The sequence below is a fragment of the Lingula anatina genome, chromosome 1 (assembly GCF_051362555.1).
Source record: "Lingula anatina isolate TDL-2025a chromosome 1, LinAna3.0, whole genome shotgun sequence".
NCBI classification, from domain to species: domain Eukaryota; kingdom Metazoa; phylum Brachiopoda; class Lingulata; order Lingulida; family Lingulidae; genus Lingula; species Lingula anatina.
The window spans coordinates 54,093,399-54,107,836 of NC_141767.1; the positions used below are offsets into that span (position 1 = coordinate 54,093,399).

At 35.0% G+C, this 14,438-nt stretch overlaps 1 protein-coding gene across 7 annotated transcripts in view; it reads left to right on the top strand.

Annotated features, from left to right (window-relative positions):
* Positions 1–14,438, top strand: part of LOC106166009 (leucine-rich repeat serine/threonine-protein kinase 1) — a 42,513-nt gene that overhangs the window by 25,293 nt on the left and 2,782 nt on the right. For 5 of the 7 annotated variants that reach the window (XM_087001019.1, XM_087001020.1, XM_087001022.1 and 2 more), the window contains 7 exons: positions 620–1,161; positions 1,342–1,584; positions 2,220–2,444; positions 3,661–3,786; positions 4,170–4,358; positions 4,623–4,790; positions 13,620–13,727. In XM_087001019.1, coding sequence (XP_086857145.1) covers positions 620–1,161; positions 1,342–1,584; positions 2,220–2,444; positions 3,661–3,786; positions 4,170–4,358; positions 4,623–4,790; positions 13,620–13,727 — 1,601 coding nt within the window. Of the gene's footprint in view, positions 1–619; positions 1,162–1,341; positions 1,585–2,219; positions 2,445–3,660; positions 3,787–4,169; positions 4,359–4,622; positions 4,791–4,979; positions 5,431–5,793; positions 6,353–13,619; positions 13,728–14,438 lie in introns of those variants that run through there. The other 2 variants (XM_087001024.1, XM_087001025.1) reach the window with 2 other exon arrangements.

A 14,438-nucleotide genomic window follows, 5' to 3' on the forward strand; every position in this document is an offset into this window, starting at 1 on the left:
CACTAAAACGACTGTTATTGTAGTAAAACTAAAATCTGTGCTTGTCACTTGGGCTTTCAATGCCTTTTTTTGCGGTCGACAAGTGCATCTGTTGCCAATGACGTTTAGGTGTCACGCGGATTCTCGCGTTCATTCGAGACCAAAATAACATGGCGGGAAACCCTCAGACGTAAGTTGCGAGTTTTTGTACAGTGCGTCGGATAACGAAAAGCCCAGAATTGCACACATTGTAGATATAAATGCATTTTGAGCAAAAAGATGAATATATTTTATGAATCTTATAATATTGTTATATAGTGTTGTTGTTGTCTGCTTTTCCCGCGGTTTTAAGTAGGTCACCAGAAACTATCGCTCGATACGAGAGGGCTCCGTCAGTTAAAATCTCTTAAGAGATTTTAACAAAAAACCGTACGTTTAGGGAAAAAACCCTGGATTAACTTTGAATGCAGGAATGGGGTCGTTGACCATTGGTAAGTACGGGAAAATTGCCGTTTTTTCCAGGAAAATCGTATTTTTGGCCAAAACGAAGAGTTATTATGACTTTAACATTCAGCATTACATAAGTTTTTGCAATAAAATTTTTTCTAAAACATGCATTAATTTTAAATTTTGAAACCAGGGTTACTGCAGGCAGACATCCAAAGACTAATCCCTTGCCCAAAATGCTGGGATGGTGGGAAACAAGATGTTCGACGCACCTCAACACTTGGCAACAATTTCAGTCTAGAGTATTGTGCAATGAAAGCTTATGAAGGGAAAACACATTTAGTATGCCCTGTCCACCCAAAAAAGGTCAAAGTTCACAACCTTATCCCTGACCTCCTCTTGACAGACCTTCCTGAAAATTTCTTACTGGATGGAGATTATCTCATTAAAGAGGATTTCCTTAGCAAAGGAGGGACTGCAATGGTTTTCAAGGGTCTTTACAAAGGAAAAGCTGTGGCCATTAAGGAATTTTTTTCTGGTCAAAATGCCTCAGAGTACACTCAGTCTAGTGGGTCGGAGGACAGTGGAAGGATGACATTTCAGAGTGGTGTCAGCACTTGGCAGTCTACTCTGGAAGCTGCTGATGATACCACCAGTACTGTCAGTGGTGTGGAAACTTTGGGCACTAGGGAGCAGGAGATTCTTGAGTGGAGACAGATGGCAAAGGGAGCAAAGGTTAAGAAAAGAGAGTTAATAAAACAAAATTTACGTACTGTATTTTCAGTGTTATTGCATGCATTGAAATTTTCATATTTTATTAAGAAACATTTTGTGTAAGGTTTTTGGATTTTTAAATTTACTCAAAAAAAAATTACGTGTAGTCTATAAAGATTACACTTTGTGTTTTCTCACTAGATTGTGCAAGCATTCAAAGAAGTCCGCCAGGAGGTGATGCTGCTGAGTAAGCTAAAACATCCCAATGTGTTATCTCTGATAGGGGTGTGTTTCAATCCCCTATGCTTTGTGATGGAGTATGCCCCCTATGGTAGCCTGACCAGTGTGCTACATGCAGGAGACAGAGAGAACCTGTCAGATGATGTGCAAGGACAACATGGCATGGTGTTCAACAAGATGTTCACCTATAAACTGCTATTGCAGGTACTTGTATTATATAATGCTTCGTATGACATTCACTGCTGAATAAACCTAGAGCTGTGTTCTTTTAAAAAACAAGGCAGCAAAGCTTTGAAATGGACAGACATAGATGACAAAACTGATAGCAGTGGACATTGAAACAGTCTTAAAATGACCAATGTAAAGGTGAAAGTGCAGATAGTATTTTTTCCATTTTGAGCACATTCACGCCCATTTTTTAATTACCACAGTTGCTGTGGACATTCAGAAAATGTTACTATCAAGTGGGAATTCAAACTAACTCCTCGAAAATGCAGATTTATGAAAAATGAAATATTTACTAAAAATTCAATTAGACTATTAATATTCCTTTGAATTTGAGAATTATAAGTAAAATTATGTGCATGGCATTGCTGACATTGACAGCAATTATAGATGCAAGAGATGACTGTACAATGTCCAGACACATTATCTGTCCATAAAAAGCCTATTTAATATCTGAACTATAAATCCTTTACTTTGCAAGTTAGATCTAAACATTTAAGTGATGTAGAAGACTGCAACAAACAGCAAAATTTGAAAAAAAAGTTTTTTGTATTGCCTGGGTTTAATATTTACAGTGGAATATTTCCTCATTTCTCAGTTAACCTTATTTCCAGGTTGCTGAAGCCCTGTTTTACCTTCACAGCAAAGACGTCATCTACAGAGATCTGAAGTCAGACAACATCTTGGTATGGAGCCTTAGAATGCAGGATGCCGTCAATGTCAAGGTGTCAGACTATGGGATCTCTACTTACTTAACGCCCTCTGGTGTCATAGGGAATGAGGGGACACCAGGATTCCAGGCACCTGAAGTCAGAACTGGAGTTACCTATGATGAGAAGGTAGGTTGTTTGATTGGTATGGTGTGCTGAGAAAATGTTTTATGTGGCAGTATGGTTTGCTTGGCTCTTTTCTCTCCTAGGATATAAAGTGGTAATTTAAATGTGCAGTTCAAAGTGAAAGAAGAAAGTTCACTCTACACGGTTTCTCTGGTTTGTTCAGATTGGTACAAGATCATCCGTGTCCTTAGACATAGACCGATTGTACAACAAATAGTGGCACAATTAATCAGGTAACATACATTCTTCTTTTAAAGGCAAGCTGACAGGATTTTGTCAAAATTTTACTACTGGTTCTTATTTTTCAATTTTTGTTCATTGGTACTTGGCTACTACAGACTTGTCAACCACAGTGCCATGTCTGGCTGTTAAAAGACAGAGTTGCAGGTGTCTCTTCTTGATCTTGATAGATATAGACTTATGGCAATCAAGGTAATTATATGTCTGTGTCCCTAGGCAGAATGCATTTATGCATGTGTATTCCACCCAGGGACAAGGTTGCATAATTACCTTGATTTGCCTGTTTATTTTTGCAGCCCCTGTGAATTGGTTCAATCCAATTTTCTTAATGAATTTAAGACTTCCTTAAGGCAAACTGGCTATTCTTTTCTTCATCGTGTCCAACAGTTTATCTATTGACTGCCTCATATTTGCTGCTGATGTAATTAGTGTCTCTGAAGTACTCAGAAAAATATATGAAGAGCCTTGGTCTATTTTTGCATGTCCGATTGTCCAAATGTTTGACCTAAAATCCCTTCAGTGACTTGAAATTAATATTAAATAAGATCCTGGTATATTCATGAACAATGATGGCAATAAATCTTTCAATTAGACAACATGGACACTTCCAGTAAAATAGGCCATTTCATCAAAGGTGCCTTGAGAGGACTGCTGCAGTGAGCACACCTGACAGTGACAATTCCATTTTATAGCAGGATAAACTACCGTTTTGCACATTTTAGAACTGTTTAGACTGATCAGGCAAAAAGGTTTTTAGATGAAATGTATGTTATGCAAGACTTGTTTATATTGCTAATTTTAATTTTGTGCATGAATTTTGCCTGTGGTGGGCCACTCTTCATTTTAAATAAAACTCTGTGAATTCATGTGAAAGAACATAAAAACAAAGAACAGTACATGTATTCCAACAAATGAGATAAACAAGTATTCATTTGTGGGGTTTCAATTCATTTAAGTTTTATTTTAAAATTCTTTTCAGGTTGACCTGTTTTCATTTGCCATGCTGATCTATGAAACATTGACAGGACTGCGACCATTTGGCCAAAGGAAATCTCTTTCTTCCATTACTTATGCTGTGCGCAAAGGAGAGAAACCAGATTTGAAGGTGAATTTTTTGTTGATACTCCTTTTCCTCTCTGCAAGTTGAATTTATTTACTTCTGTAGAACATGTATAAAATAATAAAACCACTGGTACTACATGCACTTAGTGTTATATGCAAAAAATTTTTCACACCAAAGTAGTAGGAATTTCTAATTTAATTTCATTTTAATTTGGCTGCCAGTACCTGATGTTATGACCTAAAACTTCTATGAAGTAACTGAATATAGAATGTAATAAGTTTCAGTTTTTATTATGCAAATATTGAATTTTTATACGAGTGCTTTTTATTTCTGTGAATCCAGGACCAGTGACAAAGACATTTGACTTAATTATGTTTCTGACATCATTGCCTTTGTGTGTGTGGAATTCATTTATCTTAATGCAGGGAATTGACATGAAAATGCAAATGTTGCAAGACTTAGTGGTGCAGTGCTGGAATAATGAGCCCCAATGCCGCCCTACAGCAGAACATGTTGTTGATGTCATGAAAGATGTCAAATTCATCTGTCTCAACAGTATTTTCCCCCAAAAGGATATGAAGAAGTTGCCAAAGATTGATTGTGTTGGAAAACAGGTCTGTTTGCCCTCACTATTTTGTTGGTGTATGTACTGAGTAGTTCACCATTTTGAATAGGCATTTTTTTTATTAAAATACACTTTTAACATACATAACATTGGGATTTTTTCTCCACCTTAGCAGTAGGGTTGACATGCATTCACTTTTTGTGTTAGTCATAATCAAAATTAAAATATAGTATTTACTGTGTACATAGGGACAATCATTTTGATTCTCCTAGCTACCATCTTCAATTTGAAGAATAATGTACTTGTTACTCAGGATACTACGTCAGCACTAGTGTGGATGTGGAGTGGTGAGGGGGTGGGCAGGCAGTTGTACATCTTCAACAGTGAGACTCGTCATTATAAACACAGTGGCCTTTATCTTTCGGGTGCCAAGGTCACCTGCCAGGTCAAGGTCGAAGGAGACATATGGATAGGAACAGAGGTATGTGGGCCATTTCATTTTTCAGCATGAGAGATAAGAATTTGCTTCAGATAAATGGTTTTAATTGTTTCATTTTGAACAACATTTATAAATAATTTTTCAAATTCATGTTTACTGTGCAGTGTTTGTTATGTTCCTGACAACTGACAGTGGTTAGATTCATTAAGTGCAATATTATTATTCTTTAAGTGCAATAACTATACCAGCAGCACAGAACTGGAGATGCCACAGATTTGGTAACCCAAGCACTGCCTGGTAACCCACCTCTGCTGCTACTGAAAATAGTCATAGTTAGCAAAGACAACCCCATTCTCCCATCTTATGCAATCCCCAGTACTGTGATAATGTATGTCAGAAACAAACAAAGAAAATACATTTACTCTTTATGGCATAAGACAATCTGCAAAAAAGGGTCTATCTTTATGCAATGTGAACTTGCTTTATGAGAAAGTGTTACTCCAGGACAGCATATTTATGACTCACTTTGTGCAATTTGAAAACAGATTTGGATGATGGAACAAGTTTACCTGATTGAGTGTTTTCATTATTTTAATATAATTACAGCTCTTTTAAAAGAAAACAATATAAGTAACATTAAAAAAAATTAAATTGACCTGCATATTCAAATTCTCAAGGCTCTTGATAATTTGTTTAATTATTTAATCGGAAATCCCATCTCAAGTTAAGCAAACTGTATCTTTAATTACAAATAGATCAAATTGAGTGAATTTATTTTATTCAAATTTGTTTAAATATATATATCTAAAATGTGCACTGAAAAAAGCCATATATATATATTTGAAAAGTTATGGTCTATAGTCTCATTAATCTGCTAAAAAGCAATTTCTTGCACCAGTACTTTCAGTACAGATTGTAAAGTAAAAGAAGAATTTTTTAATATTTTGAATATTTATTGAAGGAATTTAACAAAGAACAAAATGGACATTTTTTTTTTTCATCAAGAAGTTTTGTTAAGGTTAAATTTTGCAATTTTTGCCTGCAGATATTTTTTGGCTTTGACTGCCATTGTCCGCAGTCCAGCCTCCATCTTGTTGTGACAGAGTAGAAGAAATTCAGCATGACAGCCTGACCCAGGAAATGAGGGAAAAGATGGATAACATGCCTTGCAAATGACTATCAGAATGCATTTCAGAAATGCATCTGTCTACGTAGAAATTCTGTAAAATGGTTAATATGGACAATTATATTTTGTTTTTTTTTTTTTTCATATCCTTTCATTTGTATAAAATGTAACTGTATTTTTCTGTTAAACTTTTAAATCAAGGAAAAGCTAGTCAGCTTTATTTGCCTCAGAATTATAATTACATATCATGCTATTATCTTTCTATTTGGTTTTGTTAGAGTCTTGGAAACAATTATAAAAAGCATGTGTTCATTTGTTGACATGTTATCTACGATTATTGGTAATTTTCAGAATTGTTATTCTTTAATGAAATGCCATTTTAATAGAGAATTGCCTAAAAGAAGAGTTTCATTTACACCATTCTTTAACTTTTCCCTAAAGACAAATGGGAATTTTTCATAAAGCTTGTCACATCCAATTTTTGCTTGTGATTTTTTGTCTGTGAAATGTTCAGACTTATGGTTGTATGTATTTGTGGAACAAACAGATAGCTCATAGCTCTGAGCTAACACCTTCTCTGTGTGTTTAGGAGCCAATAACGTTATATTTTCAAAAGGTCTTTCCTGTAGTGGAAAAATGTCTTTCTTTTGAAATGTAAATAGCCGTTTAAAACCAGGATCAACATCCCATATTTGGTTGGCATTCTCCTTGTAAAAACATATATCCAGAAAAGGCCATCTCCATTTCAGATTCCGAATCATTTTAGAAGAATTCTTGAAAAATTTCCAGCGCACCTTTTGTGAGACCACCAAAACATAGACTGGACTTAGAGCAGAAACGGCTGCCTTTAGTTTCCCTCTGTCTGCATCATTCATTAGCAAATCTACGTCGTCATCCCATGGAATGAAGCCATGGTGCCTGTAGGCTCCCAGGAGAGTCCCCCCATACATCATATATGATAAATTTGCTTTTTTAAGAGCATTAGTGAAAACAGTCAGTAAGTCCATCATCATGCCCAAATCCTTGGAGCTCATGCTAGGCTTGAAATGTGAAACTATTTTTTGCTCTTCAGGAGTCAATTGCACAACATTTCTTGGAATGTGTTCTGTTTTAGGGGAAGTTGAATTTGCATTATTAAATGTTAGAATAGCTGGTTTATGTGCACTAGAAATAGTTGCTGGTTTGATAGATATATTATAAGATCCAGTGAGTTGTTGCACACTAGGTCCCAGCCACCATACAAGGCAACCCATGAAATCCACAGTTAGAAAGGCTATAAAGAATCCTACGGTCTTCTTCATTGTTTAATTCCTGAAGAAGAAGTGAAAATTGTCATTTTAACCTATAAAATTCAAAACCATATCATAACAATGAGCCAATAACTTTTTTACTTAGCAGAAAAAGAAATAAATCTTAAGTGAATTGTTAAAATTAAGGTCTATGCCATCTATTTCTAATTAAGATGTGCACTCAAAAATCAATAATGCTTATGAAAAACTTAATAGTTCACATTGAGCACCATTACTTAAATTTTGACCAAGGATCCCTCAACCTAATTTAGTTTTACCCATGACCATGACTAGCTGTTTTTGAAAGAAAAGTTATAAAATTTAGTCTCATCCTTTTATAAAATTAAGTCTCATTCTTTGCTTACATATATAATTCATTACCAAACCCAGTTCAATCTTTTTCCTATCCCATCTTATCTTGAAACAGTAAGCATTATAGCATATAGAAATTTAACAGGATATCACACACCTTCAGAAACAGGACACACATGCCTGGGGAAAAATAACTACAGGGATTTTCATGCTCCCTTTTAATGGTCTGCCAAAATCTAAGTAGGGTTTTGCTGGAGAGTGAGATGATAAAATGCCCAGGCTTACTAACTCCAGATGTATTTTTTGTATGTTGAAGACCTTGTTTAAGCCAGTTATTAAACAATAGCAGTTCAAAGACTTGACGTTACACAGCCCTGATTAATCAACATAAGTTGCTTTTGTTTTAATTACCTTTCCTTGTTCTTTCAGGTCATTTTTTCCATTTCATGTTTTTAGTTGCCCTATTGTAAATTTGCCTTAGTAATATAATTTAATTACCAACTAGGGAATTGGATTAATCAGCTTGAAGAAATTTCACTTCCTATTGTGAAAATATTATTAATAAGAAACTCCAAGCAAATTATAATAGGAGTCTGAAGAATACTTATTTATGATCTGTGGTTTATATTATGTTTGAAATATCCAATGGTGTAAATACATTTAGATATTCATGAAGGCGAAAGCAACACTAGAAGTGCAAAACCATTTTAACCTATTGATTGCGTGAGATTATAGAGGATAAAGAAGGTTTTTAGATCTTCCAAGCAGCTTTCTCATCAGCATGTATTGCCCTGGGAATAACTGGTAATTTCATTTTGATGGTTATTTGGAGCATTGGCAGTTGTACTAGTGGTAAGGCCTGCATCTGATAGAGCATTATTTCATGATTACCAACATGATACACATAGTTCTCAAAATTAGACGTTCCATTGTTCAGTTATTAACAATAAAATGCCACCTTAAGAAATTAATTGAAACTTATCATACACACTAGCACGCACACACACACACACACACACACACACACACACACATAAACACAGAGACCAGAAAGCATTGATGAGATGGGGAATGGGGCTTAGAAAAACTTTAGGTCAGAAAAATTCTACTCTAAATCAAATATTGTTCTCGGTTCAATGCCATTGTTTAGATTAGGTCAGCTAAATTTGTAAAAAGGTCACCTTCTTTTAAAGAAGACCCCCCCCCCCCCCCCCTTTGAAATTTCCAATTAGATTCTAACGTGACCTATGGTTGATTCATATTCATTAATTAATATTAACTAGACAAAGAATTGCTAGATTTTTCACTCAATTTTGTGTACAGTTGTTGTTGCAATGTTTCTTGGATATTTCCATAGATAATTCTTATGTCTGATTTGATTTATGTTGAAACTTATTGGGATTAGACTAGAGTTTTTGGCATGTTACTGTGATGCTGAAATTACTGCGGTACTTGTGTGGAATGTTTCATTACACTGGACAGTGACCATCAAATTTCAAAATGGTTTTCTTTCTGTAGTGGATATCTGGTACTCAGCCTCTTCTTATTGGTCATAAATGAATTTAACATATATGCACCAAAGCTCATCCAAAAGTATTTGATAAATTATTTTGATAAAAATGTTCTTTTGTAAAGTAGCTGTTAAGTTTTAATGCACAAACATATGTGCAACTTTTTTCCTTTCCAGTCTAGTCAGTATGTGGTGTTTCTCTCGTCCATTATTTCTCAAATCTCCTCTAGTATAATTCTGTGAATTAGTCACTTAGTTGTACAAGAGGCAACGAGTCTAAGACCCCATTCCCCACAGAATTTAGATTGATCTATCCCCGTGGGGAGTCTCACTAGATTACTGTCAGCTTAGCTGGCCTAAATGTCTGTCCCGCCTACTAAAAGCTGTAAGGGGGTAATTAACTTTCGTGCGCGGTCGGCTGACAGCCATTTAGTGTGAACCCTCTGAGAGTTAGGTCAATCTAGTTAGATCGATCTAAATTTCTGGGAATGCGCTCTAAATGTGGTTTTGTTCTCCTAATTTCCAGAACACTATTCCTGTTTCTTTACTTTTTCAGACTTGCAAGTTTTATAATTCTCTTATTTGTTCTAGAAACTGTCAAATTGTCAATTAATTAATGTTGATCCCCCTTGCATGCACTCATGTGCATTCACACACATACACACACACATACACACATACACACACACACACAGGGGAGTTTTGTCTCTACTACCTGCCTACTACAGTCTCTCATGATATACCATCTTGCATTTGGAATCTTACTCTGACACAATATGATTGGGCACGTGACTTGAAATTCTTGGTACAACAGGAACTAAAGTTTTAACAGTGATTAAATCCTGATTAGTTCTGAAACTGAAACAGAAACAAAAAGTTAATATTCACCATTTACTGACTATACTGATATTAGTCACAGAAAAATCATTCAAGACTAAACCAGACAACAAATACAGAATACTTGCCTGCGTTCCTGAGAAGCAACCAGAACTGAACAGTGACTAAGCAGTGCACTTTGTACTTTGTAATCCAATCTGCGGTCTGTCTGTACTTGCAGTTCCAGTAACCAGTACATTTCTCATTGCTGCCTATGTCCAATATTCCTGCAGGCAGTTCAATAATTACCAACTGATCTGCTGCTGTCCAATAAATTCACCAGTTTCTGTATCTAGTGGTGGCAAATACCATTTCTTCTTACCCAAGAGGCAAAAATTACCAGATATTTATAAACAAGATTATGTCGGTTCGTCAGCTGCCTGCTTGCTTTCTGCAGAATGACTATGTGGTGGTAATTTGGACCATGTGGTTAATTCCACTACTTACTGCAGGAGGGGTGTTAGGTAGTATGTGAAAACCATATTGGAACTGTCTGTGGGAGATACCATACTGGAACTGTCTGTGGGCTATAACCTGAATCCTTTAACCTAAAATGCTTATTGAAATATTTTTGCATTTGGGATCTTGTGAAAAGCATAACATTGTGGGAAGTTATTAACAGTCCAAGAATACAGAAAACCATTAGAGTCAATTCAAAAACAACAGCTCCTTATAGGAAGAATTTATTAACCACGACAACCTAGCTGTTATTCTAACACAGGCCAAGTGACTTGGAGGGGGGGGGGAGTTAGTCGTACTTTCATTTGACATATTGTTTTATATTGTTTGATGTAAAAAAAAAAAAAAGAATGCAAAGGTCATAGTGGCAAAGTTGTAAAGGCTTAAATGTAAAGAAGTGGTAAAGGGATCACAACAGATCTTATGAGATTCATATTTCATTATAAATACATTGTAAGCAACTCCTAGAAATAAATTCCATTTTACTGCCAAAACAGCAGTTATTGCATTTATTCCGGAATCTATGCTTGCCATCAGACCATGCGGACCTTCATAAATGGATATACCTCAGTAATAATCTCATATGAGATCATTACAACAAACCAAATTTTTTAGAAAAAAAAACATGGACTAACTTTGAATGGATTCATTACGTAACCATTGATGAGTATGAGGAAATTATCCTTGCCCCAAGTGGAGCACTTGTTTTCCCTTTAAATATGCTTGGTGAGTGTGGTATTAAAGAGATATGAAAAAGAAAAAGATCAAGAAAAATGATGTAGAATATGAAGGAAAGATTACTATAACCAAGTTATTGGTATCATCATTTATATTTATCTATGGCATATATTGGAATAAAGCATTTTAAAGATTTGCACAAGAGGTTGCTTATTATTACCATGCCAATGAAAATTAGTTATTGATTATCCCAAATATATTCTTGCTTACTGAAGCAGTTTATTGCAGCATGCTGATTCCATAAAAGATAAGATTTATGTTCTGTGATTAAAGAAAACGAGATACAGGTTTTTGTATTTGAAACTGATTGGACCTTAACTACACTTCATTACAATAAACATTTAGGATCTATCATACTGTGTGGCCCAGTAGAGACTGTTACACTAAAATAACCAGGGGCGGATCCAGGATTATCTGAAGGGGGTGTCCGCGGATATGAAGTGTGGGGTTTGGAGTCTGGTATTTTAGCTGGCGAATGGGGCCATTCGTACAGTTTAGAGCAGCTTGTCAAAATTCTAATTTGAAGAGGGAACCTTTGGTATGTTTTTTTTTTTTTTTCTGAAATCGGAGGGGGGGTCAGAACACCCCTGACACCCCCTAAATCTGCCACTGATAACCCATTTGATGTGAAAAAAGCCTCACAATAACATGGCCTACCTTAGATGACAAAAACCTCTCCATTCAGCATATTAAAATTTTACAAATTTTAATATTTTACTAAGGCATGTAATGTCTGTTTTATGCAGAAGAATTAATCATCACACTTGTTTCCAAGTATGATCACTCTGTCAGTAGATCTTCCTCTTGACTATAGGTACAAAAATCACACTTTATTTTAAATTGAAGTCAGATATATGTGAACTAATATCAGCTTTCCACAGTCATTTCATACGATATACACATGTTCACTGGTTCCTTATATACAGCAGAAGGACCATCTCCTGTACCTGAACATTAAAAAAGTATGACTTGATGGGCCAAAGTACTTACAAGTGACAATTGTGCCGGGGTGAAACATACTGTATTTGGCAAACAATGTGGCAGGTGATATGTTGCCCATCAACATCTGATTGTGTTGGTCTTTTTAAGGGTTTTTATATTTTGTATGTATTCTGATTGGTCCGTCTGTCCGTGTCATCACAGTCACGACGTTTGCCCCAAAACAGCCAAACCATATTTTTGTTTTACTTTAATTTACTGAGTGGCTTGTTTGGTAAAGAGGCAGGTTTACTTTTTGTGTATGTGTGTGAAATTTTAGCACTTTCAGTAGCTTTTATATCCTGTGGAACTGAATCATTTGCTAGTTTTTCAGTGTCCATGTTACCTGAAGTACATAATTTAAGAGGGTAAACGTGACTATCCTGTTTTAAGGCATTATGAAACAGTGCATCAAAATTGGCCAAAACATTATTTTGTGCACTTTTTTCTATGCAATGTCTGAACATTTGACAGCTTTTCTGCCTTGTTTCCTGTATGGCATCTGAATATTTGGCAGCTTTGCTCTCTAGTTATCTTCGTTTTCAAAAAAAAAATGTCATCATAATTGTGAAAAGTCTTTACTTGATGACTACAAGTTCTCCCATAATGTACTGATGACCTTTGAAAATGACACATCAATCAGTAGTTAATCCAAGTAAGGAAAGTGAAGTTGACAATATAACTTAAATTATCAGGAGTATAACACTGCATCTACCCTGTACATCTACTTACTGTTTTGCTTTCATATTGGTAAATTAGGTTAATTTGGTTGTATATTTTCTTTGTATATTACTTAAACTAACATGTTCATTTATTTGTTTATTGTAGTAAGTTTTGTGTAAGTGTACTTACAAATATGAGTATGCTTGACCGAAAAAGTTCAGAAACAATATGTTGAATAATTATTAAACAACCATAAAAGCTAAGGTAAATATTTTAACCACATATTGATAGGTAATGCAGCAATTATTCATTCCTTTTTTATATACTTTGAAGAATTTCCCACAACATTACGTAGTTTTTAATTATTGAAGAACAATTTCATTTTTCTGAACTTTTTTGGTCAGTTGTAAATAAGGTGGTTTTGGTGTAGAGCATCCTTTTACTCAGTGCTGTCAGTGTTTTATTAAAGGGATAATAACTCTTCGTATGAGATCTATATTTCACAATAAAAACATTGTGAATAGCTCATAGAAATATAATATATTCTGTTTTACCACAAAAATGGCAGTTATAGCTATTATTCTGATATCTGAGCTTGTCTTTAGACCACGTGACCTCCATTGATGGCTATACTTTTTAGAAAAAAAACAGGGACTAACTTTGAATGTAAAAATGGATTCATTAACCATTGGTAAGTATGGGAATATTGTTGTTTACTCCAGGAAAATTAATTTTTTGGTCGGAACGAAGAGTTATTATCCCTTTAAGTGGTTTGCAGGATACAGCCTGTCACCGAGATTCAATTGCAGGCCATCTCTGTCTCTTGCCACTGTCTTTATATATTCAAAGATGTTTGGAGAAATAATAGGGGCAGATTACTTGCAGCTATGAAATACTAATAAAACCATGTTTTTTTCTAGAACAAAGAGCTAGAAGTGGTGAGCAGACCAAGAGTAGGCACCCCCAAAATTATTTTTATCAAGACCTTGAAGGAGGAACCACGGTGTATGCTGTACCAGAAACAACAGGTAGTATGATTTAAATGTGAAAATGCAACAGATGTGGGCAGTGCAACTTTTTTTTTTTTTTTTTTTTTTTTTTTTTTTTTTTTTTTTTGTGCGGGATGTTGAGACAGTTATCATCTCTCAGAGTAAGACAATGGAAGAGGTCTGTAAACCTAACCACCCATTTGCCAGGAAAAAATATTCCCTTTGTATCAAAATTTGATCTAGGTTCTGTCATTATAGTATACAGGTAACTTTTTGAGAAAAAGGACCAACCCCCTCCTTTGAAATTTCTGGCTAAAAAAAGGTCTGTATCATATGGTTCACATGTACAATTTTGTTAACAAATTACTTGAGAAATTGTTAGCTGAGGACACCTTGTTTAGAGAATGAGCATTTCATACATCCTGTGGTTACACGTAAATAATTGATACAAAATATTTCATTTAATTTATCCATCAAGGTACAATGTTATCTTTTGTAACCTTTTCTAATATATATCCTAAAAATTGGTTGGCCCTAAAACTAAATACACTTTATCATTATGTGCCTGATATAGTTTTGTGGGTATTTACCAGGGTGTTGCAACAGAAAGTTTGATCTTATCCTTATATTCCATTTTACCTCTGGCTAAATGGCACAGATACAGTTATTTATACTGTTCAAAACAAAATTACAACAAAAAAAAAGAAAGAATATTGGGATGTTCAGAGAACTGTCACAGATATTTCTATT